This window comes from Bos indicus x Bos taurus, chromosome 5, assembly GCF_003369695.1.
Source record: "Bos indicus x Bos taurus breed Angus x Brahman F1 hybrid chromosome 5, Bos_hybrid_MaternalHap_v2.0, whole genome shotgun sequence".
Taxonomy (NCBI): Eukaryota; Metazoa; Chordata; class Mammalia; order Artiodactyla; family Bovidae; genus Bos; species Bos indicus x Bos taurus.
The window spans coordinates 56,596,800-56,624,017 of record NC_040080.1 but is presented as its reverse complement, the minus strand read 5'-3'; the positions used below and the strand labels follow the sequence as shown (position 1 = coordinate 56,624,017).

Sequence of the window (27,218 nt, the reverse complement as noted above, 5' to 3'; positions counted from 1 at the left end):
ATATATTCATTACATATTGGACATACTGTGTTTCATACTTATGTAAATATATTATGTGTATAATTCTGAATCTTGCTTTTTTCACTTAACATTATTTTCAAGATATATACAAGTAAATGTTTGTAAACATGGTATTTTAATTTTAATTGAAGCATAATGTTCCATTTTACTAAAATTTTCACTGGGATTCTCTTCCTTATGGACACTTTTTCCCAATTTTTTATTCTTACAAACAATGTTACAATGAATATCCTTCAGATTCTTAAAGTTCTGTTTTAAAGAACTATACCTAGAAGTAGAATTGCTATTTAAGAGAATAAGGCTTCTCAGGTGGCGTTAATGGTAAAGAATCCGCCTGCCAATTCAGGAGACACAAGAGACATGGGTTCGATCCCTGGGTCGGGAAGATCCCCTGGAGATGGTAATGGCAACCGACTCCAGTATTGTTGCCTGGAAAATTCCAAGGACAGAGGAGCCTGGCGCGCTACAGGCTCCCTGGAGTCACAAAGAGTCAGGCATGACTGAGTGAGCACGCAACAACTTGCATTTCAAACTTTTAAAAATATTACATTGTCCATGAAAATGGAGTACCAATTTATAATTCTATAGTTGTGTACAAGAGTTCCTGTTTTTCTACATCTTTACAATACTTCATATCATTAGAACTTTTGTGTCATTCTGGTGATTGGATCTAAATTGGCATCTCATAGTGGTCTTAATTTAAATTTCTCTGTTACTGGAGTTAAATATGTTTACTGGCCTTTCAAAATTCATTTTCAGTTAATTGCCTTTGTCAGTGGTTTCACTGATTTTATTTGGGTTCTTTTTTTCTGTTTCTTGTCTTATAGTACTAATCACTTCTCAGTGTTATACACTGCAAACATTTCTCCTAGTTTGTGGCCATTTAAACAAATCTGTGACATCTTATATTAGGCATGGATTTTATTTTTAGTTTTAATGTATCTGGTTTTATTAATTTTTTTCTTAATAATGTGTACTTTCTGTCTTAAGGAATCCTTCCTATACTAAAATGATCACATGAATTATCTCCCTTAATTTGTTAAATTGAGAAAGTGTATTGAAAGATTTTCTGATGTCTGAAAGATCCTCGAGATAGTAAGATAAATCCTATGTAGTCATGATATACTTTTTAATAAATTGCTGGATTCACTGTGGTAATATTTTGTTGAATTTGTGCATCTATTTTCATACCAGAGATTATTTCATATATATTTTTCTTATATACTCCTTGTACAGTTTTGTTTCCAAGTCATGGAAAAAAAGTTGTCTGTTTACCTCTTGAATTCTCTTAAACAGTTGGTACAGCCTTGGTATTATCTAGTCATTAAGGTTTGGTATAACTGTCCTATCAAACCATTTGACCATATGTTTTTTGTATCAATTCTCTTCTGTTTATGTCTATCTGTATTAAGTTATAATTGGTAATTTCTATTTTTTCCACAAATTTGTATCTTTAATCTTGTCTTAAAATTTTTTTTGTTATAAAATCATTCATAATGTCATTTTATGGTTTTTTAAAATCTCTCCTGAGTCTTTGATTGCAGCTTCTGTTTTTTTTTTCTAAATAATATTTATTTGTACCTTCTTTCTTTCTTTTGGATCATTCTTGATGGGCATATTTATATTATTAGACTTTTCAAATATTGATTAATTTCCTTTATTATTTTGTTTTAATCCTTGAGTTACTTTGATATACATTCTTTTTAGTTTTCAAATTTACAGGTAAGGATTCTAGAAGGAGGGCAGCTTACATGTGTTTCCTTAACTTATTGCAACTCATCTAGCTAACCCAAGCCATGTAGCTCCTGGAGCCAACTGGCAGATTGTGTCTGGAGGGAAAAGGAAAAGAGCTGTTACAAGACTGTTACCCCTCTGGGATAGATGAGAGTCTTAGAACTAGTGTACTAATGCCCATGGGCAAGGGGCAGAATGTCATAATCCCAGGATTATCTGGCAGAGAATATGATACCAATGTTGGCATTGGGCTGCATGGTATACATTCCCTTGTACCCCAAGGAACCAAGCAAGGAACACTTGCTGAACAAGTGTTCTAAGTTAGGTGTCTTCACCTAAAATTCTGGAGAAGTTTACAGATAAACATTCTCCTGGTACTTTGACAGGTTATCAGTCTGCCTACTGCTATACTGCTGACTCAGAGTCAGAGACTTCGAAATGTTCCAGTCTTCCAGAGACTGCCATTCTTTATGGCGCTGAAACAACTAAATCTAAACCTGGAAGAGTAGACCAAGAAACAGACCAGTACCTAAGAGGGTCTGGCAGCCACAGAAAGAGCAGAAAACTAAAAATGAATTCCTAACAAAATAAACCTGATATTAGAGACAGATGATAATTTTTAACACAAATAATGATGAGAACTTAAAATATTGAAGTACAGCATATTGAAAAAAAGACTTTGTGGGGGAAAACAGTAACTGATCAAAAAATTTCAGATGATGTGAAGGTAAGGATGGCTTATTGTTAAAAACCTCATTAGTGCCCTAGAATATGAAATGGAAGAAATACTTCAAAGTACAGACTTTATTTTGGGGGGCTCCAAAATCACTGCAAATGGAGACTGCAGCCATGAAATTAAAAGACTTGCTCCTTGGAAGAAAAGTTATGACCAAACTAGACAGCATATTAAAAAGCAGAGGCATTACTTTGACAACAAAGGTCCATGTAGTCAAAGCTTTGGTTTTTCCAGTAGTCATGTATGGATGTGAGAGTTGGGACTATAAAGAAAGCTGAGCACCGAAGAATTGATGCTTTTGAACTGTGGTGTTGGAGAAGACTCTTGAGAGTCCCTTGGACTGCAAGGAGATCCAACCAATCCATACTAAAGGAAATCAGTCTTGAAAAAAATATTCACTGGAAGGACAGATGCTGAAGCTGAAACTCCGATACTTTGGCCACCTGATGAGAAAAACTAACTCATTTGAAAAGGCCCTGATGCTGGGAAAGATTGAAGGTAGGAGGAAAAGGGGATGACAGCAGCAGATGAGATGGGTGGATGTTATCACCGACTCAATGGACATGAGTTTGAGTAAGCTCTGGAAGTTGGTGATAGACAGGGAGGCCTGGCGTGCTGCAGTCCAAGGGGTCACAAAGGAGTCGGACATGACTGAGCGACTGAATTGAACTGAACTGAACTAAGCCATATTTATTTTGATATCTGTTACAGCAGTCCAGTTTGTATCCTAACTAGTACATGGGGCAAAACAGCTATCATTGTGGGAAGTTGAATGTTTTAGTAAACATTTGGCATCTTGTTTTCATCTGATGCTAGAAAAATAAATATTTGATCATGAGATTATGGAAGGGAAGGGAATCTTTATTGTTGTAATAAAGAACAGTGAAAATCCTAAATGAACAAAGGGGAAAAATTACTAGCAACTCAATGACATCATAAAAATAATTTTTAAAAATGAATAAAAAAGAAAAAATAAAATTAATAAGAAGCATAAAATGAAAATAATAAAAGAAAATATGTCAGTTATATATATATATATAGAGAGAGAAGGAACTATCCCTTAATTAAAAACAGAGATGGCTGCAATTAAGGCATCAGCGGGATCTGTGGTCTCACCTGAGGTTTGGCTGAGAGGAGTTGGCTTCACTTACATGATTGCTAGCAGCACTGGGCTCTCACAGAACTGTTGGACTGAGGGCTTTAGTTTCTCACTGGCTATTGAGTAGCGGCTTCTCTCAGTTCCTTGTCATGTGAGCTTCTCCACAGAGCAGCTCATAGTGTAGACAGGGGCTTCCATCTGAATGAGTAAGCCAGAGAGCAAGAGAGAGCTAGCAAGATGGAAGCCAGAACTGCTCTGTACCTGATCTCGGAAGTGACACCCATTATTGTTGTCATAGTCTATCCATTAGGAGCAAGTCACTAGGTCCAGTCCACACACAAGAGGAAGAGATTATGTGATGACATAAATATCTAGAGGTGGGATAATTGTAAGTTATCTTCAAGTCTTAATATCACAGCTGTGCAAGAAAAACATTCCCCTGAAGGATTCAGTCTCCCTATATATCTTGCCTATTTCCAGGCCCAGTCACCAGCTGGTCTGCCATTTAGATTTCACTTTCTATTTTGTGTTTCTGATCTGATTAAGCATAGAGATATTTTCTCTGCTTTTCAGCGCAGCCAAAATTGATAATTTTCTCATTTTTTTTTTACCCCTTATCACTGTTTTATTGCATTGAAAAACTGGGAAAGAGTCACTTTAAAATAAATCTGACAAATCTTGCCAAATTGACAGGTCATGTTATACTTCTCTGATCAGAAAAACATATAATTGATTTAAAAATCAATATAATACAAATGTATATATATATATATATGTGTGTGTGTGTGTGTGTGTGTGTGTGTGTGTGTATACCACTCTTCATTCTCTATTACGGAAAAGCTGTGCAAAACAGCAAAAGAGGCTGCTGCTACTGCTAAGTCGCTTCAGTTGTGTCCGGCCCTGTACAACCCCATAGACAGCAGCCCACCAGGCTCCTCTGTCCCTGGGATTCTCCAGGCAAGAATACTGGAGTGGGTTGCCATTTCCTTCTCCAATGCATGCTAAGTTGCTTCAGTCATGTCCAACTCTGGGCGACCCTATGGACAGCAGCCCACCAGGCTCCTCTGTCCACAGGATTCTCCTGGCAAGAATACTGGAGTGGGTTGCCATTTCCTTCTCAGAGAAAAGAGGAGAGGGGACTAAACCAGAATAACATTAGTTGCTTTGATAGGTATGATTCAGGGAAAATATTTTATTCTTTTTACTTTGCATATGTTGCACAAAATTACTAAAATAAATTAATTTATGATATGAACATAAACTTGTTTTTAAAAACTACTAGAAGAAAAATAAGCATTATATTAGTAGCTATGTTCAAATTTTTTTATGATACTATACTAAAAAGTAATGCCAATCCAATAGGCTTTCCTAAGGGAAACAATTAGTTAAAAGATATTTAAAATGAGCTTATCTGTTGAGAAAAATTTCTGTGTCACTATATCTCAGAATTCAGACAAATCACTTTTTTTCCAAACTAGGTTACAGTAATCAAAGTATGCTTCACTTGATGTGATGATCTAATGTCCTCATACTTGCCTGTGAGTTAATGTCTGCTTAGTACTTTTAAATTTTTTGCAGAAAGGAATTCTAGCTGGTACACTGCTCTTGTTTGTGGCACAGTTTTTGAATTTCATTATACTCATTTCATTTCCTCTATTCATAGGTGAGAGACACAGGAGACACTAGATGACTATTTGGTAATGAATTGAATGGTTCTATAGAAATTAAAAGTATAGAAAATCTATGTGATTAAATGGCACCTGCAGTTTCTTCTCTGAGCTCTGTGCATAAAGAAAGAATAGAGTCTCCCACAGAGAATGAATGTGGCTAAGTTTGGCAGTAACTCTGGATGCAATAATGGCCTATTTGAGTCCTTTTGACTCCAAGTACCTAGAATGCTTTGAGCTTTGACTTAGCAGTGTATTTTAGATAAGACCTCTTCTATTATTTCATGTCTTATATATTTACTTTTTCTTCAAGTCTCATATACTTAAAGACCTGGAAAACTGTAAGTCCTTAATAAATACTTGTGGAATGAATGAACGAGTAAATGAACGGATCTTATGAAAAGAGACAGTTATAAACAGGCTTTGGAGCACTGGGGACAGAGCTGTGAATTCACTGACAATTACAGTGAATTCTCATCTTTCCACAAACTACTTATCTGTTTTGATATAGTTTTCTCTACTGCAATAGGAAATATGATGATAAATGTGATGAAAATGTAGATCTGGACATTTTTGGTACATTAATTCTTGGCTGAAATTAAATAAAATTACTTTTAATTTTCTGCTTTTTGTTAACTATTAAAAGCAAGTTGGTCAATACCCAAAAGTAATACATAACAATAAGTTATTTCTGTCTTTTACATTTTTATAAATTGCTTCTGAGAGACCAACAGAAAAACAAAACAATCTGTGACACAAATGTAATCTGTTAATACAAATGTAACATGTAATATGTTGAATAAAATCTAGCATAAAATATATTAATGCAAAATTGTTTCCTTTTAAATGTATAGTGTGACTGTAGTTGGGTGTCAATTAATTTTGCTAATGTTACTCAAGAGTGTAGGAGTACGTAAAGAGAGAACTAGTAGTCTTATTGTAATATTACATTAATAATACAACCTCTATGGGAAAGAATACAAAATGAATTAGTGAGCTTGCCAGTAGATGAATCTGACATGTCTAGACAGTGTAGGGAGAATAAAAGATGTTAAATATAAGATTATATAAAACATTATACAAAATTTCCTTAAGATTATTATTTCAGTATAATGTTATTTCCAATTTAATGCTGTATGTTGCAGCTGCTAAACAGAATGAAACTAATAAGGGAGTTCATGAAATAACAGCTTAATCACTAGAATGGATTGAAATCGCACAGCTGTAAATTCCCATGAGCTAAACTAATACTTCCTCTTTTAGGAACATTGAAAATAACTCTTGTCAAGTGTTCAACCAGTCCACCAAACAAGATAATCTAAATAAACACCCTAAAAATCCAGGGGATTTTTGCAGAAACTAATGCTTGTGGCTGATGATCTGTTACGTAAGTGAATATTGAAATGTTTCCAGTCAGTAACTTCAAGTCACAAAAGACATATTAATATATCTTTGGTCAATAAGTTGTCAAAACATTCTGAATATGAGCTAAGACATAAGTTAAAAACCTGAATCTTTAACAGATTAAAGAGTTATTGCAGGGGAAGTTTCAGTATTTTGTAAACAGTATCAATTTTTATTAGCTTATTTAGTTTATTCAACTTTCTACAAAGACAGAAATCATCTATATATTTAACATTAACTAGATAGATGTGACGGAGAAGGCAATGGCACCCCACTCCAGTACTATTGCCTGGAAAATCCCATGGATGGAGGAGCCTGGTAGGCTACAGTCCATGGGGTCTCGAAGAGTCGGACACGACTGAGCAACTTCACTTTCACTTTTCACTTTCATGCATTGGAGAAGGAAATGGCAACCCACTCCAGTGTTCTTGCCTGGAGAATCCCAGGGATGGGGGAGCCTGGTGGGCTGCAGTCTACAGGGTTGCACAATCGGACACGACTGAAGCGACTTAGCAGCAGCAGCAGCAGATACATGTGAATTGCTTTGACATGAGCTACTTTAAGTTTCTAGATGACTAAGTTAATTTTCATTTTCTAATCATTAAAAAATGTGTGTTAACTGTAGAAATTTGGACAATACAAAAAAGTATGAAAAAATTTAAATTACATGTAATTCTAATAATTGTATCTAGAGATAGTACTGTGAATATGGTCTTTCTGGTCTCTTTCCCTCATGTACATATACATATTAGTTTGCAACCAAATTTGTATCATATGATAAATATACATTCATTCATTCGACAGATATTTATTGAGGGGTGACTATGTGCCATTATAAAAACCTGAGTAATTGGGTATTTTAAAACATTATTTTTAATTATTACAGATGATTTTATCCTTTTATCATTATTAGTTAACCACTCACTTATTTTTACTTTGGATTTGTCTCCAATTCATCCACTTATTTTTGACTGACTATAACATTCCTAAGTACCACTTCATAGGTGGACACAATATAGATCTATCACAAACCAGTCAACAAATTTCCAAATCTACTTATTTGAAAGGAAAAATTCAAGATTTATTCTGCAAAAAAAAAAAACCTCAAAATCACATTATTGATTAATTGCATTAATTTATTCATTAATAAACTAATTAATTAATTCATGAACTATGATCTCTAGGGACTTCCCTGGTTGTCCACTGCTTCGTGCTCTCAGTGCAGGGATGAAGGAGACATGGGTTAGATCCCTGGTCAGGGAACTAAGATCCCATATGCTGTGTGATTTGGCCGAAGAAAAAAATAATATGATCTCCAGAGTAAAATATCCTGTACGCAAATTCTAGCACTGACATTTTCTAAAAAGTTCAAAGCTTTTCCATGACTTGTTTCCCTTTCTACAAAATAGTAGTGACAAAACTACTTACTTCACAAATAGCTTAAGGTTAAATAAGTTAATATGCATAAAGTAAGAAGTCAATAGCACTAGCTAGTATTACTTTTTCATTAATATTTGCTTAGTGTCTTTTATATGGCAGTGATTTTGCTGGAAGCTATGGTTGCACTTGGGGAACAGATAGGTAAGACTGTGAGCTCTATAAGACAGAAAACTAAAACATATTAAAATAAGTAATCTCCCCAAATTATATAATCCCAATCAAAAGTAAGGAGCCTAAAGGAAAATTAGAAGGTACTAAAATATTAGAAAACAGAGGCATCTGTATACATACTTAGTCTGGAGCACAGGTGTGTGTGGGTTCCCACAAAGGTGGTTTCACTGAATAATAAAAGTTATTTACTTGAGAGAAGAAGGAAAAGGGATGCAGAAATATACTTGCTTCAGGCATATTAAGGCCCATAAGTAGAAAGAACTAAAAGAAACAAAGAAACTAAACAGAGTCATTTGGAAAGGTAGAGACTATGAGACGTTAGGCTAAGATGAAATGAAAAGGAAAATATGACATTATTCAGGGCCTTTAGAACCTTATTCGGAAAAGGCAATGGCACCCCACTGCAGTACTAGAAAATCCCATGGATGGAGGAGTCTGGTAGGCTGCAGTCCATGGGGTCGCTAGGAGTTGGACACGACTGAGCGACTTCACTTTCACTTTTCACTCTCATGCACTGGAGAAAGAAATGGCAACCCACTCCAGTGTTCTTGCCTAGAGAATCCCAGGGATGGGGGAGCCTCATGGGCTGCCGTCTATGGGATCGCACAGAGTCGGACACAACTGAAGCGACTTAGCAGCAGCAGCAGCAGCAGAACCTTACTAGGGGTTTTGGGTCATCTTTCTAAGACCAATGGCATGTCACTAAAAGAGGAAAGATGCACTCAGATTTGGTTGCAAATGATAAATGATAAATTGAATTTATCCTGTGATAAATTCAAGGAAGGCAAATAGGTAAATAATATTTTATTACTAATATAATCCAGAAGAGTGATTGGTGATTGAAGGAGAGACATTTGATGAGTAGCTAGGGATCAACAGTAAGTACAGAATTACCTTCCCCTTACCACCTATTCCAGTTAAAAACCACAAGACCTAGTGATTGATTGAATATGGAAGTTAATGAAGATAGACATGGAAAGAATGACACAAATGCTTCTGAAATCAGATGACTGGTGAAGTCATTTACTAAGAGAAGGAACACTTCGTGAAGAGCATGTTTGGGGGGGAAAATACACATGTAATTTTGGATATTTTGGGGTCAAGGTATTTTTGAGACATATAAGTGGAGGTATTCAATAGATGGATGGATGGATGAGTGGATGAATGAGTCTAGAATTAAAAGAAGTGTTTTAGACCAGAGAAAAAATTTGGGGAGCCTTCAGCATATTGAAGGGCTTCCCTAGTGGCTCAGGAGGTAAATAATCTGCCTGCAGTGCAGGCAACCTGGGTTCGATCCCTGGGTCAGGAAGATTCCCTGGAGAAGGGAATGGCAATCCACTCCAGTATTCTTGCCTGGAGAATTTCATGGACAGAGAAGCCTGGCAGGCTACAGTCCATGGGGTCACAAAGAGTCAGACACTAACACTTTCACTTTCTTTCAGCATGTTGATTGTAACAGAAGCCATCCTATGGATGAGATCACTTAGGAAGACAGAAAAGTAAAAAAGAATAGGGAGGACTTCGTCCAAGCCTTGAGGAATTGCCAACTTTTAGAACCTTGCAGAAAAACATTGGCTGTCATAATAAGATGAAAATCTTTTTTGGACAGCAAAGGGAAGAAAAGATATCAAGATGGAGGTGTCACTAACCTGTGAAATGCTGCTGAGAGGTTCAGTGAGGATCAAGACATGTCCTTTGGATTTTGTGACATCAAGGTCATTGGTACCTTTAGAAAGAAACTTTCATCAGCCCTAGGGGTACTAATGGATTAGGCACTGGCCTCCTAGAAAGCACCTTTCACCAGAGCAATGAGGATTGGAAATCCGATGAGGTGGATTGAGAAGTGAAAGGTGAGGAAGAAAATAAACATGCTAAAATTGTAAAGGGGATAGAGAGAAAAATAGCTAATGAGTCCAATGGGATCAGGTAACTTTTTACTTGTTTACTTGTTGCTTTCATTATTAGTTGTTTTGTTTGTTATTGTTTTTCAAATGAAAAAGACAAACATTCAAATGTTACTTGACCCAGGGGGAAAAAGAAACAATTAAAAATACAGGAGAGAGAAGGAATGAATGAAAGGGTCATATTTTTTGGAAGGCAGATGCAGGGAGCATAGAGGTTGAGACTAATCTTCTACAGGAGGAGAAAAATACCCTCTATTTTAAGAGGAACAGGCAAGAGAAGCGTGTGGGGCAGTTGTAGACATGGCGGAGGACATACAACTTTCACCTGATGACTCTGGTTTTCTTTTTTTAACCAGTTTTTTAAGTGTAGTTGATTTGCAATGTTGTGTTAGATTCAAGTGTACAGCAAAGTGATTCAGTTATTCATACATATATACACATATATATTCTTTTCCATATTCTTTTCCATAATAGGTTACTACAAGATATTGAATGTATTTCCCTGTGCTATTTAGTAGGTCCTTGTTGTCCCCATATTCTTTGTTAATTAAAATATGAGGCCATCTGCTGAGAGTATGTACGATACTGGGCTGCAGTTCATGGGGGTCGCAAAAAGTCAGACACGACTGAGTGACTAACACACCAAGAGTGCAATGCTGCAGTGTGGAGGGCCTGGTTGAATTTGGTGAGCATGAATTAATGAATTAATGAATGTTTAATTCATTATTATATAATTCTGACACTTTAGAGAATCCCTATTCCACACGTCACCATGCATGACAACATAAAAAGCTTATATCTCCCATGCGTGCTCAGTCGCCTCAGTCTTGTCTGACTCTTTCTGACCCTATAGACTGTAGCCCTTCAGGCTTCTCAGTCCATGGGATTCTCCAGACAGGAATACTGGAGTGGGTTGATATGCCCTTTTCCAGGGGATCTTCCGGACCCAAGGATCGAACTGGATCTCCTTCATTACAAGCAGATTCTTTACCGACTGATCCACCAGGGTAGTCCCATATCCCCCATATAATCACTTTAATGAGCGTTCATTGTATTGTTAGAGATCTTATAAGTCTATAGTTCATGTTATTCATATGTAGAACAAGTAAAATTGATTTGAGGAAAAAAAGGATAATTTTCCTTTTGTTTAGGTTGTCGTTTTCCAAGTATAACAAGTTTCCACCAATTTGATCCCATTCAAATTAGTAAACTGTCCTTATGGATGAAAGAGCTACTTTACCAGGATTTCATGGCAGGTACTGCTGCCCTAGTTCCCTCTCTTCGCCCCTCTATAACCTAACACTGGATTACATATTTACCATAGAGAGACCTGCCTTGATAAATGGCTAAGACATCACTGAGCACAGAGCAAATGCCAAATAAATAATTGCTGTTTGATAAAAGTGGTTCTTATCAGCAAAGCCAGTATTTGTACGTTAAAGAATTGCTTCCAAGGGGCTTAAAAACAGTTTGCTCTCCTAAATGAGTTAAACATATTCACAGAACTCATGTTTACACTACCTACTTGCTTAGCAGAGATAAACATTAGTCTTGATCCACTCTGAATTCCATTAGTTTCAAAAATTTGGCATTAGAACTAAGAAAAGTTCGCCATTTCAAAAAATATTTTGGTATAAGTCACCCTCACGCTACAACCCATTTCAGGATACTGAGGGAGGTGTAGTGAGGCATGGAAGATTATTCGCCACATGACATTTTCATTTCAGGTTGACCATACTCCAGTGAGCACATTAGCAAATTGAATAAAGATAACCGAGACCCGCACTATCCTGGCATGGGACTATTGATTGTGTCCTTTTTATCAGAGACCATCTATTCTCCTGCAACAGGATTGGAAACAGTTCTCACTGGTGTTGCTGTAAATGGCTCATTAATCAAAATGGATTTATTGAGCATCCATAGCGAGAAAATCCTATACTAAGTGATTCAAAATAACAGGTTGCCTAGTAACCAGAAAAATGGAAAAATTCCCCTGTGAAGGTTAAAATTAAATGAAAGGCAGATAAGAAAACATTATCTTTGATGGCATGTGACTATTTCATAAGGGATTTTCCTGCCATTATAGCCACTTTCTTTTAAGGATAATATTCATTCATTCATTCACTCATTTAATGATTCATTCATTTATGTAACTGAGTCACCACTACGATTATGTAAGGCCCTTTGCTCTATGCATTAAGGGAAATAAATAGATTCAATACTGACTGAATAAACATGAGTCTTAGCAAATTTGTCAAGCAAGGACTGGACTTCTGTTAATCTTTATTTAATGAGCCTAGTACTAGAGCAATATTATTTATTCCATATAAATCTGTAGTCACTGAGGCATGAGTAAAATGCTTCTTGCAGAGAATCCTTCTTTTCTGGTTGAATTATATAATTTTGTTTAATGCAAGTTGATTTCATATTTAAATTAAACCAGTTGGTGCGATAAAAACATTTTTCCTATGGTCAGATGAGACCTGTTTTGTACTAGATCATCTAGTTAATAAATTTGTTAACAAGTGACCACAGAAAGGACACTGACATCCATACTGAACTGATTTTCTGAGAAAATACATCTTCCATACCAACGAATGACATTGCCAGTTACAACCGAGACACTCAAGCTTTGTAGCCTCTGAGTTAAGCATGGCCAGGCACACGACTTGTCCTCATAGGCCTCGGCATCCTAACTCACCCCTCCCATCTAGGTCTTGAGTTTGTGTCCTCAGTTACAGTCCCTGTATTTGTTTACTTGGGCTGCTACTAACAAAGTATTAAAAACAACAGAAATATGTTTTCTCACAATTCTAGAGGCTGGAAGTCCAAAATCAAGGTATTGGCAGGACTGGTTCCTGCTGAAGCGTTCTGTTCCAGGCCTCTTTCCTTGGCTTCTAGATGACCATCTTCTCCCTGTGTCTCTTCACATTATCTTTCTTCTTTCCATATCTCTATGTCCCCCCTTTTTTAATGAGTCATGTTGGATTAGTGCCCACCTAAAGACTTCATTTTAACCTGATTATCTGTATAAAGACTCTGTCTCGGCTTCTCCAAATAAGGTCACATTCTGAATACTAGGAGTACTAAGGGTTCCAATATACCCTTGGGAGGGGGGAGAAAAAGGTGCACAAATCAACTAATAACAGTCCCTCTAAAGACCTGGTCATCCTTCCACTCTCTCTCTTCTCTCTCTAGTCCTTTCTCTTTCTTTCTCTCCAGGAAAAGCTTCAGAATGCATTTCCTGTGCGTACAGAAATCCTAATTTTGTCTGTGAAACTGAGCCAAGTTATCCAGCACAGTTAACCAAAAACTGTAGAATACATTCCCTAAGATATAACTCCTCAGTTCCCTTGCCTACTCTTTTCCAAATGGCAGAATCCCAAGGGGATAAGGTATGAGCTTCACTCCTACAGACCCCTCAGCTTTCTTCCTCCTGCCCCCTCTTCATTAACATTGCCTTTGTCCTGGCCATAATTATTTTATGCTAAGACTGCGTGTTGACCTCCTAATTAGTCCTCCTGCTTCTAGTCACGTATCTGCACAAGCAATCTCCCCATATTGCTTCCAGAGAGATCATTCTAAAACACAAAGACTCATCATGCCTTGTCCCTCCTTAAAGTCTGTCAGTGGTTTGACTCTGCTGCCAAGTGAAATTCAAACTTCAGCATGTCACTTCTTGTTTTTTATGCATTTTCCTCTAGTCTCATTCTACGTTCTAACCAGGCTAAATTAGGCATAGTGTGAATGCAGTGTGTTCTTCCACACATCTGGATCTTGGCACACACTATCCCCTGACCTAAACAGCCATATATTTCCCATGTATTCATCTAACTCTTCCTTCTTTGAGGCTCAAATAAGCCACCAGATCCTCCAGGAAGCCTTCACTCACTCCTCCCTGTTCTACTCTCCTGGAGCACCTCATGCTCACTTCTATCATTGAACTTATTACTCTTAATTTTAATACCCTCTAAGTTCCTACCTATCAGAACTTGTACCTTTCACTCTACTTCTGCAACATGCAGCACAAGACCTAGAACACCAGAGGCACTCAATGAAGGTTTACTGAGTAAGGCACTGAAGGGTACAGTTTAATATGAAGGCCTCTAAAAGACTGATGCGCTTCAAGAAAGGTCTCCTCTTCTACAAGTGTTACCTTCAGTTAATAAAGGACTTTGTAACAAAGGGAAAACATCAGTAACACCAAGAGAGTCCAGTAACTTCCCCCAAGTTCGTGAACTCAGTTCATCCTGAGAAGAAAAGGAGAAGCTAGGTACAGCAGAATGAGAGACTTGGAAGCAATTAGATCCAGGCAAAACCTAAGGTACATCTTAATGGAATCAACAGACGAAAAAGACTTGAACTGTCTCCTCATCCAGCCAGATTACAGTTATGTTGGCACTCCCTTCTACCTGCTATGGTGTTTATGCAGGGAAGTTTTGTGGGGTTCACTTGTTAAGGTTCCACCTAGAACTAGAACAGAAATTGCTCTAGCTGTAATATTCATCCATTATATATATATAAAAAAAACAACTTCCAATTTAAACTCTGGACTCTCTTATCCCTAGAATTCACAATTACAGCCCAAAGTGCAAGGACCATCAATCTTTATAAATTAATGGGTCAGTGGAGCAAACTGTTTTCTTTCATACTGATGATTGAATGCAATTGGGGAAAATTATATACCTAAGCAAATGAACTCGTATCCCACTTGCTGCTGCTGCTGCTGCTAAGTCGCTTCAGTCGTGTCCAACTCTGTGAGACCCCATAGACGGCAGCCCACCAGGCTCCCCCATCCCTGGGATTCTCCAGGCAAGAACACTGGAGTGGGTTGCCATTTCCTTCTCCAATGCATGAAAGTGAAAAGTGAAAGTGAAGTCGCTCAGTCGTGTCTGACTCCTAGCGACCCCATGGACTGCAGCCTACCAGGCTCCTCCGTCCATGGGATTTTCCAGGCAAGAGTACTAGAGTGGGGTGCCATTGCCTTCTCCACGTATCCCACTTAAGAAACAACAAACAACTCAGGCATTGTTGAAGTTTATATTTTCCAAAAGTATCTGTAAGAATATCTTCTTATGATGTGATTTCAGTAACACTTTTCCATAAAGGGGAAGGTTATAAGAAGTAACGCAGCTTCTTACACAGTATACCATGTAAGAACTATACCATAGTAATATGCTGTAGTGCTGCATAGAAACTTCAAGCCAACAATGACCCTCTAAGGATTTAAAGAAAGCATGTTGATGTATGGCAAAACCAATACAATATTGTAAAGTAATTAACCTCCAATTAAAATAAATAAATTTATATTAAAAAAAAAAAAAGCCTCATACATCCTCCCTGTTCAATAATAGGGTTTCTAAGAACCTCAAGGACATTGTTTCATAAAACTCTCATAAGGAGCACAAGGCAGAGAAAATCTTATCTGGACTATAAGCTTTTGCCTAATTTAATGGAGTACAAATTGAAACACACAAAGTCCACAGAGTTTTAAAGGAAAGTATTTCAATTTGAACTAGAAGGAGAAAGATAATATAAACCAAAATTTGGCCCCTAATTTTTTATAGACAGTAAGCAAGTGAGAAAGATACCCGAATTTAAACATGGGTTACTTTTTATGGAAAAGGAAGAATGACTCAGAAGGTAGAACCAAGAGACACAGAAAACAATCACTACTTCATTGCACTAGGCTTAATCAAGGAATTGTGCTTGATTACCTTCAGAATTGCCACAAACTAGAGATGTCTGTGTGGCCTATTTTCCCTGTGTTTGAATGGGAGTGTCAGTTGTGGTTTTCCTACACCTTTCCCCGTCTTAAATGTTGGGTGTGTAGGAGAGGAGACTGGTAATTTGTCTGTTTAGTTCCTAGGTCATCACTGCCAAAAGAAAAGGTTGTTAAGGACCCATACTGTAAGAACTGCACCAGGAAGACCCATACATACCTAAACCTAGACCAGGAGTTCATGCAGTCAAGGGCTGATGTTTGGGCATCCAGGAAAAGGATACAAATCATAGTGACTAGAGGGAAGACTGTGGCAGATCTTATTTTCTAAAAAGGACAGCAAAAGTATCTTCCATCCTATATTCTCTTATTACAGAGTGACTTTGACACTCCTTCCATCAAGAAGTAGGATTCATATTCTCTCCCCTTGAATCTGGTAGACTTGGGACTATCAGTTCAGTTCAGTCACTCAGTCGGGTCTGACTCTTTGCCACACCGTGAACTGCAACACGTCAGGCTTCCAGGACCATCAACAACTACCGGAGCTTACTCAAACTCATGTCCATCAAGTCAGTGATGCCATCCAACCATCTGTTGACCCCTTCTCCTCCCACCTTCAATCTTTCCCAGCATCAGGGATCTTTTCAAATGAGTCAGTTCTTCACATCAGGTGGCCAAAGTGTTGGGTTTCAGCTTCAGCATCAGTCCTTCTAATGAGTATTCAGGACTGATTTCCTTTAGGTTTGACTGGTTTGATCTCCTTGCAGTCTAAGGGACTCTCAAGAGTCTTTTCCAACACCACCGTTCAAAAGCATCAATTTGTCGGTGCTCAGCTTTCTTTATAGTCCAGCTCTCACATCCATACATGAGTACTAGAAAAACCATAGCTTTGACTAGATGGACCTTTGTTGGCAAAGTAATGTCTCTGCTTTTAAATATGCTTTCTAGGTTGGTCATAGCTTTTCTTCCAAGGAGCAAGCATCTTTTAATTTCATGGCTGCAGTCACCATCTGAAGTGATTTTGGAGCCCAAAAAGATAAAGTCTCTCACTGTTTTCATTGTTTCCCCATCTATTTGCCATGAAGTGACAGGACTTGGGACTATAGTATAAGTGATAATGGGAACTTCTAAGGCTAAGTAATAAAAATGATACAACTTCCACGTGGTTCTTTTGGAATGCCCACTCTCAGAATCCAGTCAGTTTGTCAAAGGAAAACCCAAGCAGTCCCTGAAGAATAAACAAGACCAACAGCCCATAGCATTAGCCCAGTTCTCAGCCACTGCCAACTTGCCAGCATGTAAGTGACCCATTTTGAAAGTGAGTCCTCTTTCTCCCTGTTGTGCTGCCCCAGCTCATATCATCTGGCACAGACAAGCTGTCCTGTCAAATGAACTCTGCAAAACTTGCAGATTTTAAGCAAAATAAATGACTGATATTCCACTAGCTCAGTAGGCTTTGGGTGGCTTATTGCATAGCAATAGATAACTGACACGGACACCATTTCCTTTATGAATTTTCCTCAAGCACCCAGGTGGTGTTGTGTTCCTCTTTTCAGCTCCCAAAGCACTTTTAGTGTAGTATTATCTTAGCACTTATAATACTCTGTTGAAATTAACTACTCACTTGTCTGCTTCCTTGTAAATATAGGGCAAGCATGTGCCTTTTTGGAAAATTGGCTCTTTGAATATACTGCTTTTGCCCCATTCTCTCTCCTCCCCTTTGGTCAGACAAGTCAGAATTTCTTGGTGTATCTTCTAAGTGTCTTAGCTTCTCTTTCACATGTATATTTTCTTATCATTTTGTACCTCTATTCAAAATTCTGAAAAATCCTTCTGACTTAATTTCCAGCTCACTAAATCTCTCCTTAACTGAGTTTAATCCGCTGTTCCACTCATTCACTGAGGTTTAAATTTGGGGTTGTTTTTCTTTGTGTGTGTGTTTTTTAATTTATAAAAGTTTTATTTTTCCCTCTCAAATATGCTAGGTCATTTTTTTATGGTTTCTATTCCTCAAAACACTTTCAACCTTATGTCTTATCTATAATAACATGGTTATTTTATAGTTTGTATCTAATAATTCCAATATCTGAAGTCTTTTCAGGTGTGTATTTGTTCTTCCTTATTTCTGTTGATATCTGATTGGGGGTCTTTTTCTTCTAGGCTTAATGATTGCAAACTGATCATTTTAATCAGAAAAGTATTTATAGGAATTACTTAGGGCCTACAGAGATAATTCAGCAGTCCAGTAGTCATGTATGGATGTGAGAGTTGGACCATAAAGAAAGCTGAGCACCAAAGAATTGATGCTTTGAACTATGGTATTGGAGAAGACTCTTGAGAGTCCCTTGGACTGCAAGAAGATCAAATCAGTCAAACCTAAAGGAAATCAGTCCTGAATACTCATTGGAAGGACTGATGCTGAAGCTGAAATTCCAAAACTTTGGCCACCTGATGTGAAGAACTGACTAATTTGAAAAGACCCCTGATGCTGGGAAAGATTGAAGGCAGGAGGAGAAGGGGACAGTAGAGGATGAGATGGTTGGATGGCATCACCGACTCAATGGGCATGAGTTTGAGTAAGCTCCAAGAGTTGGTGATGGACAGGGAAGCCTGGCATGCTGCCGTCCATGGGGTCACAAAGAATCGGACACAACTGAGAGAGATAATTTACCCAAATGAACTGAGAGAGATAATTTACATTCCTCTCTAGATGGTTTACTTTTGCTTCTGCTTGACGACTGGGGGTATTACCATAAATTAAATTCATGGACTGATATTTTGCAGACTATATGGATGATATGTTTTGGGTGAAAATCTGTGTAAGGACCAGCTCATGATTATAACACCTCAGGAATTTTTCTCCTTGTTCTGCTCATAGCAAATCATCTTAGCAGATCTTGCAGTCTCCTTAGAATGAATGTTATGAGACAGAATTATTTCTGATTACTGTGAGAGTATAGCCTTGTAGCTCTAGGTCTATGGAGGAAGGATTTCCTATTAGAGTTCACATGCTGAGCATACACAGAGATTTGCTTTCTGTACACAAACCTATAGAGGACTTGAGGACCAAAGTTTAACAGCAGGTTCAGCAAATTCTCTCAGGACAAAAGTGACTTTAATGCTCCACTGGCTTCCCACCTTCACCAATGTATTGGCCCGATTATCTCTTACTAGTATGTCGGAGAAAGTAATGGCAACCCACTCAAGTATTCTTCCCTGGAAAATCCCATGGACCGAGGAGCCTGGTAGGCTGCAGTCCATGGGGTCGCGAAGAGTCGGACACAACTGAGCGACTTCACTTTTACTTTTCACTTTCATGCATTGGAGAAGGAAATGGCAACCCACTCCAGTATTCTTGCCTGGAGAATACCAGGGATGGGGGAGCCTGGTGGGTTGCTGTGTATGGGGTCACACAGAGTCGGACATGACTGAAGCGACTCAGCAGGAGTATACTGATAAAAAGATGTTCCTTATTTAAATGTTATTTACTTTACATAATTTTAATGTTGCCTTTTTGATGCTTTTAAGTCTTCCTTTTCTGTATTTTTATCCAGCATGCTGTTTTTTATTTTTTTCTTTTTCTTTTTCAGCAGGAAAATTGTTCTGAGCCTAATTAGTTTTAAAACCTGGGTCCGTTTCTTTTTCATCCCTGTCTCCTCCTCAGCATGCAGCAAAGTGCCTGGCAAGTGAAGGAAGTCGACTAGTTTTCTATTATTTAATGAATAAATAATGCTTTCATTCCTGCTTCCACCACCCCTAACTTAACACTCTACCTCTATTCCCTAATTAAAGCTCTTTTAAATTTTCATATATATATATATATATATATGAAATTCATATGTGTGTGTATATATATATTTCTACATTAACTGAACTTTACTCCTGATTTCCCTACTATTTTCCCCTATGACCTCTCCTACAGATGATTTTTCATTCTTTTCTAGTTTCATTCTTATCATCTCTCAGCATTGTCTTCACTCTCCATGACTGCTTCTGAATCATCCACTATTCTACCTTCATCTAATCTGCTCATCTGAAGATTATGCTACCCTATTATAACATACTTTTCCTGACTTATGGTTACCATATGTGGATTTCCAGGCATAACTCCACATTTCTTGAGGATTTCACTACTTGGTTCACACTTTCTATTCCATTTTAGCTCTTAATATAATGCAGTAGTGTAATTAACATAGCGTTTAAGAGTATAAGGGGACAACCCAAGTTCAAGTCCCAGAACCATCCATTGTTAACATATAACCTTGGGAGGTTACCTAATATTTCCCTGCCTCATGTTCCTCTTCTATAAGATGGGAATCATGGTATTATTATCTTGTAGCATTGTAAGAATTACAGGAAATAATGTATATAAAGCACTTATAATAGTACCTAGTACCAGTAAATGCTCAATAAACCTTAACTATTTTCATGATTATGCTCTGACCTCATGCAAAAATCTTCCTTCCACATGCTTATGATTCATACAACACCCTGGGCTTCCCAGGTGGCTCAGTGGTAAAGAATCTGCCTGCCAATTCAGCAGATGTAAGAGATGCAGGTTCGATCCCTGGGTCAGGAAGATCCCCTGGAGAAGGAAATGGTAACCCACTCCAGTATTCTTGCTTGGGAAACTCCATGGACAGAGGAGCCTGGTGGATTACAGTTCACAAGGTTACAAAGAGTCAGACATGACTGGGCATGCACACATGCATGCAGGGCCTCGGTACTTCTCAAAAACCTACTTGTTCACTTCTATAAAATTCCATAGCCAGTCATTTAAAATAGTATTTCTGAACTTTACTTTAACCCTTCTCAACATTTAACTCTTCTTTTCAGTCAATAACCCTTACATTACTCAGAAATTGAACCCATCTGGACATACATATATCAGGCTTTCTCTGTATTCATAATGCTTTATTTTTTCTTCTCTCTAAGAGAAGCAATGGTTGTGCTTTCTTAGACTACCTCAGTCTTAATTTATACCCATCAGTTTTCTCTTTTTACTCTTTGTCTTCAGTCTCTTGTTCTCCATCAGCAAACTCCCCCAACTTCTAAACTTGACCAAGTCTTACTTATCCTAAAATAAACTAGCCATTTCTCCCTCATACCACTTTCTTCTCATGTTAGCATTTTAGCTTTTTTCCTAATCCTCTTCAAAGGGTAATCTGTATTCTCCACTCCCTTTTCCTTCTTCTGCATTTCTGAGTATCTCACAGTTAGCTTTTAAAAATCTAGTTTTATCACATCATTTCTTAAACTTACTTTCCAAAGACAGGCAGAAACTGGGTTGTCAAACAAACAAATAAACAAAGCCTCTCCTAAGAAATTCTACAATTTCTTTGCAACCTTGAATATTCTGACCACCCACTTGAAGCTCTCCTCTCCCATTAGCTTTCATGTAACTACTTTGCATTCTTCACTCAGAGGCAGAGGCAAAAGAATAGAAAGCAAGCGTGATGACAAACAAAAACTCATGTTCAAGCAAAGGCCCCTCAGAGTATTGATATTAAATAAGACACTTAGCTTCAATTTCCTCATCAGTAAAATGGGCATATTTGTTCATCTTGTTCACCAGTTTATAATGCTAATAAATAAAGTAATGGATCTGAAAATACCATAAAAGAAATAAAATACACAAAGTAGCTGAGTATACTTGATAACCTGGAAGCAGACAGGATGCAAGAAACTATACTTAAAGATTCTTGCTACCAAATTTGCTATGAGACTCTGAAGGACTCAAAGCTTTGTATCTGACCTAGAATGTTTTTCACTATTAAAAGGTTTCAGAGTGTCTTCACCATGGCAGTACCAGCTCCATGAGAGCTCTTGCCAAGAAATTAAGAGCATTCATGTAAAAACTGCTCCAGCTTACCTGGACTCACGTCAAGATGCAAAAAAAAAAAAAAATCCTTATGACTATATCGGGGCCCTTTCATTTTTAAAAATATTGTGGGACATCAAAATACTAATGATACATCTTCAAATGTACAAGCATGTAAACTGAATTGCTCCATGTTAGTAAGAAACATTACCAGTTCTTGGAGAAGGGGCCCTTGCAATTTCTAAGGAGCAAGGCTTCTTTGTAACTGCTGTGTCCATGAGATCACATAGAAAATTCTCATTTTCTGAAGGAAATGTATCCAGAGAGGCAGATGGTACAATTTCCATAGTGTAATTCCTCTTCTTTGGATAGGACTCCTGAAAGGAAGGAGAAAAAATAAAAATAGCTTTGTGATAAAGACACAGCCTGTTTAATTTATAAAAACTAGAAAAGATAATAAGGTTCGTCAGTTCTTCTAAAAGTGATTGAGAGGTGATGATTCATCTGTTTGAATAAGTTATGCAATTGTGTAACCCCAATAATACCAGTGATCTTTTTAGAAAGGTCCTTGTAATTTGGTTCCCCTGAAGTTATCACTAAAGTTCTTGATTTCAAGTCATGATCTCTTTTTTTATAAAATATGTGTATTTTCTACTTGTGGTATAAACAGTTGTTTAATCAACAGTCATTCCCAAGACTCTTCTCCTTTGCCTGCTTCCTAGAGATAGCCATATGACTCAGTTTTTGACCTGTTAGATACAAAGGGAAATTTGCTGGGAGGCTTCTTTAAAAATATTCTTTCCCCAGAGAAAAAAGATATGCAAAGAGGCTTTTGCAGAGTTTTGGCCATCCTCAATTTCCTCTCTCTGGGTGAAGGTTTGATGTTTGGGGCAAGGATAGGCAAGTTGTAACCATAAGGCAGTAAGCCTCTTACCTCAAAAAGACAACTGGTCAAGAATGACAACAGCAGGATTTCTTAAAAGCCTGGGACCTGCAGGATTTCTTAAAAGCCTGGGACCTTGATAATATCATTGAGTTGCTCAGATAGTTTCAGGACCAGTTTCTTCAGGCTTCTTAAGCAATTATTAAAGTTTCTTCTTGTTCGAGTCATTGCTAACTGGTTTTCAGTCATTTAGAAGTGAATGTGTTCCCACCCAACACACTTCCTTTGTGAATACTGTTAATACTAAGGTTACTCTTTTCGGGTTAGGATGTGAGAGTTGGACTGTGAAGAAGGCTGAGCACCGAAGAATTGATGCTTTTGAACTGTGGTGTTGGTGAAGACTCTTGAGAGTCCCTTGGACTGCAAAGAGATCCAACCATTCCATCCTAAAAGAGATCAGCCCTGGGTGTTCTTTGGAAGGACTGATGCTAATGCTGAAACTCCAGTACTTTGGCCACCTCATGCGAAGAGTTGACTCATTGGAAAAGACTCTGATGCTGGGAAGGATTGGGGGCAGGGGGAGAAGGAGACGACAGAGGATGAGATGGCTGGATAGCATCACTGACTCGATGGACGTGAGTCTGAGTGAACTCTGGGAGTTGGTGATGGACAGGGAGGCCTGGCATGCTGCGATTCATGGGGTCACAAAGAGTTGGACACGACTAAGCAACTGAACTAAACTGACTGAAGGTCTTATTCTATATTGCTGATTCTTCAATATATTCTAAAAATTGGAATTCATTTCATCTTATAATATCTTTAAATATTGTACAAGGCATTGTGTATTTGTGTGAGAGAGAGAGTGTGTATGTGTGTGTTTGTCACTCAGTCGTTCTCCACCTTTGAGATCCCATGGACTGTAGCCCACCAGGCTCCCCCATCCCTGGGATTCTCCAGGCAAGAACACTGCAGCGGGTTGCCATTTCCTTCTCCAATGTATGAAAGTGAAAAGTGAAAGTGAAGTCACTCAGTCGTGTCCAACTCTAGAGACCCCATGGACTGCAGCCCACCAGGCTCCTCTGTCCATGGGATTTTCCAGGCAAAAGTACTGGAGTGGGGTGCCATTGCCTTCTCCAATACAAGGCATTAATGGTCAGCAAATATTTATTGAGCATCTATCATATACATTTAGAATTATGCTAATCTCTGGAAATGTTTAAAAAATGAGTAAGACGTAATCCTTGCGCTCAGAAAGTTTGTAGTTTACCAGAAAAGGAAAACAGATTATCTGCATGATAAATTTAACAATTAATCAGATTTACTTTTGATATATATTACCTTTATAAACCATACTTCATTATCAAAAGAAAGAAACAAATGAAAAAATAAACTCATTTTCAAAAAAGCTTCCAATATATATCCAAGGATTGGTAAAGATTTAGTACAAGCTCCTATTTTTTTTCTTTAATGACACTTACAGTATAGTAGAGTAAGTATTCAAGGTCAGAGTAATTGCTTTCAGACCATACCAGACCCTCGCACATCAAAGAGTCAATTATGTTCACTCTACTCTATTGAAAGCAGGAAATTGGGAGTAATTTATTTCTAACAACAAAGGGTGGCAAAGTTGAAAGCATCCAGAGGAAAGCAATCAGGATGGTATATGATTTAAAAACCATGTCACAGAAGAAATGATGAAAGGAACTGCAGTGTTCTATCCCAGAGAAGTCGTATAGCAGCGTAATAGTTATCTCAATATATTTGAAAGGCTATCCCTCACAAGCTTCCCACAGAGTGGGAAAGGGTATAAGAGACTGTGGTAGATTTATTCTAAAGTTCTTTGAGGCAGAATAAAGAAAAATGTTTATCAGTCAAGGAGGGCAAATTTAGATCAACACAAAAAACAATTTTCTGTGAATTAATAATATTGCTTATCTTCTAAAATAGATGTGCACTGATAAAATAATTAGCTAAAAGATAGCACTAGAAAGCAACACAATGAACTCCTCATAAGTGGAAATGCTTAGTTACTGATAAAATTATGTATAAAAGACACTGTACAATGACTACACCAGGTGACTGTAAGCTCCACGAGAACTAGAATTTTTCTCATTCACATTCTATCCCCAGAATCTAATATAACTCCTGCCACATAATGGGTCTTCAGTAAATACTAATTGATCAGCTGAACAGTCTCGAACATCATTTTAAACAAGTCTAAGTACCAGTTAGGAAAAGGAAAAGGATAATGCTTTTTAAAGATGTAAATTACTTTACTTCTCTGTCTTCCTTATTATTGTTTACTGCTTTGAATATCAAAAGTGAAAAAAGTGAGATTCAAGGAGATTGTAATGAGTCTATGAAGAAAGTCTCTAGCTTAAACCTTGTTGTTTAGTCACCAAATTATATTCAGCTCTTTTGCGACCCCTTGGACTGTAGCCCACCAGGCTTCTCTGTCCATGGGATTTTCCAGGCAAGAATACTGGAATGGGTTGCCATTTCCTTCTCCAAGGGATCTTCCTGACTAGGGATTGAACCTGCATCTTCTACATTGACAGATGGATTTTTACCATTGAACCACCAGGAAAGCCCCAGCTTAAACCCTAGTTCATCTCAAAATTAAATTAATCCAAACAATCTATTTTTCATGGATTTGGTTAGGCTGGACTTTATAAAGAATTACGAGGATTTTAAAAGTCTTGAAAACAACTTTGAAATTTAACCACACAGGATGAGTTAGTAAGTTAAATATACATTTATTAAAGAAATATTAAAAATATAAAGAAATGGAAAAAATATCACATGAAAACCAGCAGGCTCAAATAACTAATAGTAACATTTTGGTGTATATTCTCCCAGATGGCTTCCATGTGTGTGGACATGTGGGTGTGTGTAAAGGAAAGACAAACTATTTTAAACAATAATGAAGTATACCCTCTTCATCTTCCTAAGGGAGTGTCATTATTTCTCATTGGCATAGAAGTCTGTAGTACACACATGGCCTCCTTATGGAGAGTGAGAGCCCCAAGGGAAGGAGATAGTTTTAGCAAAGCTGGACTTTTGTAACCAAATATTTCATATTGCCAAAAAGAAGCAGGGTATTCAACAGAATACCTGACAAGTATCTCTTGAAAGAGGATATATGACATTATAAAATGATAGAATAAATTCACATGTGTCCATGTTTAAAAGATAGAACATGACCACTGAGACCTGCCCCTCCCATCCTATGTTCTCCTTTCTATTCCCACCCCTTCCCTCGGCAACTGGCGTTAAATCTTGTTCTGAACTTTGTGTTTATAATTCCCTGCATTGTTGTGAAAATGTATCTATATAAGTGAGTATTACCACACATTCATTTACACATTCTCCTGACAACAGACTTTTAAACATTTCCCAGATGTTTTGTTATTAAGAAAAGAAAGGAGGGCATTGCGTTTTCCCACCCCAAGTAGGATAAAGGTCCAAGAGATTTTTGTAAAATTTACATAAAGATATTATATATATACACAAATGTATGTAATGTTTTCTGATTTGATATTTTCCTTTAATAATGTATTCTGAACAAGTTTCAAGGACAAGTATATGACTACATAATGAATTTAAGTCCCAGTATACACATGATCATAACTCAGTCAATCTTAGCATACTGAAATTTTAATGTTTTTCTTTTAAGGGAGCATTATTGTGCATGTATCCCTGTTTACATGCTCAACCACATATTTGAACCATATATACGCTTATATAATTGAATCTGTTTGTGGGTTTTCTAATTATTCTATATATCAGTCTATTCTAGCACCACAATCCTACTGTCTGGCTCTTTGCAACCCCATGGACTACAGCCCACCATGCTCCTCTGTCCATGGAATTCTCCTGGCAAGAATACTGGAGTGCGTAGCCATTCCCTTCTCCAGGGGATCTTCCTGACCCAGGGATTGAACCCAGGTCTCCCGCATTGTAGGCAGATTCTTTACCATCTGAGACACCAAGGAAGCCCTTGATTAAACTACCTGGAAGGATATGTCTCTCTGCATATTCATCCTTATCAAAGCATTTATGATTATCCTCATGTCTATTTTTCAAAAAAGTTCTTTAAACATTTTTGTCAATTTCTCCTCAAATCATTGCCTCTCCTTTGCTTCCTATCAGTAAACAGTACTTCCATACACCAGTCACTTAAACAACTTGGGGACAATTCTTCATTCTCACTCTTCTTCAGCATCATGCCCAGTCATTCCCTAAGTCCCATATTCAACATTGAATTCTGTACCTCAAACACATTCATTTCTCTCTACCCCGCTAACACCTTGGTCTGGGTCACCATTATTTGTTACTTGAACTGCTAGAACACTTCCAAACTGGTCTCCTTGCCTCTAGCCCTGCTCCTCTCACAATTAATTCACTTTCAAACACTACCATGTTACTAATAGAAAGTCAGGTCAAAATAAATTCATTTCATTTCATCATAACTTTATCTGATGAAAGAATCATAAAATGTTCTAGTCATAGTACATATTGATTCTTTTTAAATATTTAATATGGTCTTTCATAATATCTTAGAATTTCTATGCTGAATGATTACATTCAATGCATTAATTATCCAGAGAATAAAC

At 37.5% G+C, this 27,218-nt stretch overlaps 1 protein-coding gene across 14 annotated transcripts in view; it reads right to left on the bottom strand.

Moving 5' to 3' along the window:
• The window catches only part of ANKS1B (ankyrin repeat and sterile alpha motif domain containing 1B), a 1,175,033-nt gene that overhangs the window by 751,577 nt on the left and 396,238 nt on the right, over positions 1-27,218 (bottom strand). For all 14 annotated transcript variants that reach the window (XM_027542059.1, XM_027542058.1, XM_027542067.1 and 11 more), the window contains exon 10: positions 21,931-22,096. In XM_027542059.1, the coding sequence (XP_027397860.1) occupies positions 21,931-22,096 (166 nt within the window). The remainder of the gene's footprint in view (positions 1-21,930; positions 22,097-27,218) is intronic.